This window comes from Dreissena polymorpha, chromosome 7 (assembly GCF_020536995.1).
Source record: "Dreissena polymorpha isolate Duluth1 chromosome 7, UMN_Dpol_1.0, whole genome shotgun sequence".
Taxonomy (NCBI): domain Eukaryota; kingdom Metazoa; phylum Mollusca; class Bivalvia; order Myida; family Dreissenidae; genus Dreissena; species Dreissena polymorpha.
In genome coordinates this window covers 87,854,427-87,860,382 of record NC_068361.1, presented here as the reverse complement: position 1 = coordinate 87,860,382, position 5,956 = coordinate 87,854,427, and the positions used below count along the sequence as shown (strand labels likewise).

Here is a 5,956-nt window from a genome sequence, read left to right as displayed (position 1 = left end):
ATTGCAGATCATTAAAACCACATACTGATTACTCTTACTTATTAACATACACAACTTGAAAATTTTGCTGTGACCATTCATTATAAAATGTTGAATTTAATGTACAATCCTTGTTTATCTGAATTTCAAAGATTCAGAGATTCAGATTTATATAACAGATCTGCCATAGATCTTTAGCAAGATTATTTATTAACATTTAAAAAATAAGTATTACTGCACAATATATATTATCTTCTGAATGCCTTCATGCATTCTATATCACCATTTTCACCATTTCAATATCAAACATACAACTGTTTCAAGTCAATAGAAACTGTCACATTGATAACCGTTTTGACAGTTATACTTACACACACTATAAGTGTCTCCCCATGAATCTTTTTTATAGACAAAAAATCGGGATTTCTGCAGCAATATACGCTTACAGAAAATAATCAATGGGTAAAGCAGCTCTGAGATATTATTATTATCATAATAATCATTATAAGACCTCAGGAAACAGTTAACACAGTCATCACTATTTCATGTCATTAACAGTGGACTAACCCATGTCTATTTCATGAACAGTGGACTAACCCATGACTATTTCATGAACAGTGGACTAACCCATGACTATTTCATGAACAGTGGACTTAGCCATGACTCTTTCATGAACAGTGGACTAACCCGGCAGGACTATTTAATGAACAGTACACTAATACATGGTTATTTAATGAACAGTGGGCCAACACATGACTATTTCATGAACATAGGACTAACCCATGACTCTTTTGTGCACAGTGGACTAACGTGGCATCGCTATTTAAAGGGGCCTTTTCAAATATTCAATGCTTTTTATTGATAAATTTTAACATTGGACCTAAAATTCTAAAAAAACAAGAATACAATTAAAAAAAGGAAAACAGAGTAACCGTCAACTGGGCTCAAACCACTGACCCCTTAAGTCCTGGAGTAAAAAGTCTCCCGATTAGACCACTCAACCATCCGTGCTCATGCTATGAGCGGAAGTATTTTTTACTTATATAAGCAATCATTGTGGTTTCCGAAAATTTAACGACAAGAACAGAAATTATGCAATCGTTTCGCGTTGCAACACTTTTTAATTTTCAGGTTTTCAAATCGTCAAAAAATGCATATAATTTATATTTTAGAGCATGGTAAATGTTCAGTATTACTATTTCCTCACAAATATCATAACTAAAACGATAATTTGCGAATCTGAAACAACTTTTTTTAATTTTGTCAATTTACCAAAACGTGAAAATGTCCCTTTAATTAACAGTACACTAATACATTGTTTATATTTAAATAATGGTGGGCTAACACAAAACTACCCGGGTATTTCATGAAAAGTGGACTAACCCATTGCTATTTCATGAACAGTGGATTAACCCATAACTATTTCATGAAAAGTGGACTCGCACCATTTCATGAACAGTAGACTAATAAATAACCATTCCATGAACAGTGGACTAAAACATGAATTTTTCATGAACAGAGGACCAAAATATGACAACTTCATGAACATGGGACTGATAAAAGACTTATAATAAAATGGAGGAGCAAAACTTCAGGACATAGTTGTGGAACTGGTCGGAGCGTTTGGCTTTTCTTGTAAACTGTGTTTTTCTCGCTTTAGAACGTTCAAAAGGGACTGTGAAGTTGCCAGTATCTGAAACAAGAAAGATCATACAATTTTTTTTTCAACATGTCACAAAACGCTGATTTTTTATCGTGATGAGACAACACAAGAATTCAAATAACAACATGAAAGAACAGATTGTTCTTACTTAGGTAGTTCAATATTTTGGTTAAAAGCTTAACATTGAACGTGGCCGTAAAATAAAAAGATTGCACATACAAACTTATTAATGCCACATATTCACACAAAAAAATAATTGATTTTATTTGTTTACAGCAGGTGCTAGCATATACCCCTTCCTTCAAGGTAATTTCTGTAAAATAATGCAATTTTCCACAGAATGTTAAGTTCACTTCGGAAAAAGTATTCTCCTTTAGCATTGTATTATTTCTTAATACAGGGCGCAGGATCACGTGACTTTGTGGGGTTCCCCCTTTTAACTATAATGGATGTAAACACGACAATAAGTGGTGCTTTATTTCAAATAACTTTTTAATACAATTTTTCTTAAGAATTTCAACTAGTGCATAAAAGACATATTTGTATGCTGCTTATGGCAATATGAAATACATCAGAATTTATTTATGTAATAAACCTGTCCTCTTGTTCAAATTCAATTTGTACTACACTGTTATGCTTCACATAATGTAAAATTGTGTCACCCATTTCATACGTATTCAAGGATTTATTCTTATACCTTAAGATATCGGCACAAACTGCAAGAAAAACTGTCTTTTATGCACTAAAGATTTTTCAGATGTAATTCAATGACTTGAGATATTTGCAAAAATAACGTTCTTAACAGTGTGATTACATTCTGTCAAGCCTGTGTGTAAACGGGAGGCGGAAAACTACAACGGGCGAGGCATGGTATGATATTGCGCAAGGGGGGGTTAGAGGGTTAGGGTTTGGGTTAGTGTTATGGGTCGGGTTAGGGTTTGGGTTAGCCTAAACCCAACCCTAACCCTAATCCGAGCCCTTACCATAACCCTTACCCTTACCCTTTTTTGGGGTTATCACCCCTGACCATGCCTCGCCCGTTGTAGTTTTCCGCCTCCCGTGTGTAAACCCCTGAAAACCCTGTTGATTCATGCACCCTGAATATGGAAGGCTAGGCCCTTTCTCTAAATTAAGAAACCAACACTGAATTGTCATAAACCTATCCTGGTTAAAGTTAAAATGAAATTGAGCCTCATTATGGTAAAACCAGACTTAATGCATATTCATAAATTGTCATCCCTGATTAGCCTCCCTGTACGTTCAGGCTAGTAAATCAGGTACTTTCCGCTTTCCTGTCATACCTGATTTTCCTGCACACAGACTACTTGTGTCTTGTTCTGAGAAAGCTGGTCATAATGCATGTGCAGTCTGCACAGGCTAATCAGAGACGACTCTTTCCGCTTAAACTAGAGTTTCGGTAAAAAGGGACTTCTTTAAATGGAAAATACCATTTTAGCGGAAAGTGTCGTCCCTGATTAGCCTGTGCGGACTGCACAGGCTAATCTGGAACGACACTTTACGCACATGCATTATGACCAGCTTTCACAGAACAAGACACACTTGACGCACATGCATTTATCCTGATTTTTCCGGATCAAGGCTCTATTATACATGCCTTCATGTAAACGTTCTCAGTTTCAGCTATTGTTTTCTCGAACTCTTTCTCGGCCTCCATGTTCTTGCTGAGGCTCTCATTGAGGTTGGCTAAGCGCTCAGTGAGGATACTGATGTCGTTCTGTAGTTTGTTTTTGTCTGCCTCCTCCTTGAGAATCTGTCTGTTGAGGTCATCACGCTTTGCACACAAATCATTGATGCCTAAATATCAATTATATGCAGAGTAATTCTGTATAATCAAAATAGCCCTGCTTATGAGGGAAGACACTTTGTTTTAGTTTTGTATGTGGTTTTCTTCCTAGCAAAATTCCAGTTTGGGCTGAAGGTATTTTCCCTGATAAGCCTGTGCAGACTGCACAGGTTTATTAGTCCCTTACCGGTTTCACCTGAGGGGACTTATGGTTTTAGCTGTGTGTGTCTGTCACACTTTTCTGGATCATGCGAAATAACCTTTAAAACTTCTTAATATTTTTTCATGAAACTTGGAACATGGATAGATGGAAATATGGACATTATACACGTCATTTCGTTTTGTTCCTACGTCAAGAATTCTGGTTGCTATGGCAACAAATAGACTACAAATACTGCTGACAATGGTGTTTTTTCTGGATGCTGCAATAACTTTAAAAGTTCTTCATATTTTTTCATGAAACTTGAAACATTGATAGATGGCAATATGGACATTATGCACGTCATTTCATTGTGTTCCTACGTCAAGAATTCTGGTTGCTATGGCAACAAATAGACTAGAAATACTGCTGAAAATGGGGGTTTTCTGGATCATGACTGCGATAACTTTAAAAGTTCTTCATATTTTTTCATGAAACATAAAACATGGATAGATGACAATATGGACATTATGCACGATATTTCATTTTGTTCTTACGTCAAAAATTCTGGTTGCCATGGCAACAAATAGACTGGAAATACTATTGAAAATGGTGTGTTTTTCTGGATCCTGTGATAACACTTCAAGTAAAATTAATAAAATACAAAATTAGTTTCCCTAGTATGCAGCTCTATGGCTTAAACCAAAGTAAATATAATATTGACATCACTTGGTTATCAATTTTAAAGTATTTGGAAGCAAAATAATCAATTACACCAATTTCCCAATATGAATTCTAAAGGATGCCAATTTCAGGAGTTTTCGCGCTTATTATTCCCAATTGTGCTGGTACTGGTACTTTTCCCAATTGGTTAAAAAAATGCTGCACCATTGAGTATTCACATGGATTTAGCTCTGTTTTCCTCATTGTGAGGCTAAATTTCATTCCTTAAAATAAATTACTGGACACGCAGTAAGCCGGGCTTTTATTACGGATATGGGAACTCATTATTTGGAAAATATATGCTCATTTATATTAATTTTTGGTTCTTTGGGGAAAATATTTCAAAGATGCGAATGTTTTATTATGAATTAGAATATTAATAGATGAGTCATTTGGTAAAACTGGATGATGGAAAAAAAATATTCTCAAAGAAAAACGCAAAGACAGCCCTCCTATATTTGAAATGTGTGGGCATACATGATACAGCGATTGTAAATGGCCTTTCCCAGAAAAAAAAGTGGCTACCCTCCCCATCAGCTGCTGCCCACCTCCAAAACCACTAAAAAATGTACAAATCAATTTTTTAAATGGATTTTGGAGAGGTTAACTGCTAGGGGAGGGGATTTCAGCTGGCGGGGAGGGGGTGCATGATCAATATCATTACAGTTATTTGTATTGCCTTTTTACTCAATGTTAGTTTAGCCGTTTTTGTCAGTAAAACTAAGATGAATGACAATGGTTTACCTACATTTCACTAATTCGTTATTATAGATCTGAAGAGCAGCGCCTTGCTGCGACATTTCCAACAGTTTTGTCAACGGAATTCAGTTTGAAACTAGACTGTACGAACACTTAATAAACGTCATCAAATTATGTGTTCCAGACGGGGGGTAAGCGTTTGTCATTATGATAACAGAGTTACATCCCTTATCACAAATGAAGGGGTACTTGTCGATAAACGTTAAAGGCCAAGAATCACTCAACAATTATGAATGTGTTGCGTTCGAAGTTGTGTTGAGTGCATACATACACTTGTTACAATGTGTGAGGCATTTTTCGAGCAAACTGCCAAAAGAGTGTTTAGTTTGGCTTTTGATTTACATATTGAGTCTCGGTCCTTCAAAAAAACACAACTGGCCCCGTGTTCACAAAACATTTTTTTTGCAATCGAAAACCGATTTTGCTTGTCATTGAAAATGGATTTCCATTGTAGTTGATAGGCAAAAATGAAAATCGATGTCAGTTAAAATCGATTTTCGATTGCAAAATCGATTTGTGAACACGGGGCCCGGACTTAATCTGGGACCACACTTTTCGCCTTAACAACGATGATACTTCCTTTAATAGAAACATACCATAAACGCGGAAAGTGCATATGCTACGACACTGTACGAACATGCATTAAGCCCGGTTTTCATAGAACGAGGCTCTTTTAGTGCCTGTCACTGACCCTGAGGCACTAAATGCATTGTAAAAGATGTCCGTCCCATTTAAACTAAAACACCGTCTTATAAACACGAATTTTGTTTTTAAACGTCACGCATATGATATGCAAAGGACAAAAATCCAACAGACCATGCTTTGAAAGGTTCTTAATGACGCTACATTTGTCGTCTACACCAACACACGATGTTCTTTCGTCTGCTCT

The 5,956-nt window shown here is 36.1% G+C and overlaps 1 protein-coding gene across 1 annotated transcript; it reads right to left on the bottom strand.

Annotated features, from left to right (window-relative positions):
• Nucleotides 1-3,219: 3,219 nt before the first annotated feature.
• On the bottom strand, nucleotides 3,220-5,189 carry LOC127839079 (microtubule nucleation factor SSNA1-like). The gene is made up of 2 exons (XM_052367270.1): nucleotides 5,057-5,189; nucleotides 3,220-3,457 (listed from the first exon to the last, which is right to left on the bottom strand). The coding sequence occupies exons 1-2, from the start codon at nucleotides 5,106-5,108 to the stop codon at nucleotides 3,237-3,239; spliced, it is 273 nt and encodes a 90-aa protein (XP_052223230.1). The 5' UTR covers nucleotides 5,109-5,189; the 3' UTR covers nucleotides 3,220-3,236.
• Nucleotides 5,190-5,956: the final 767 nt, after the last annotated feature.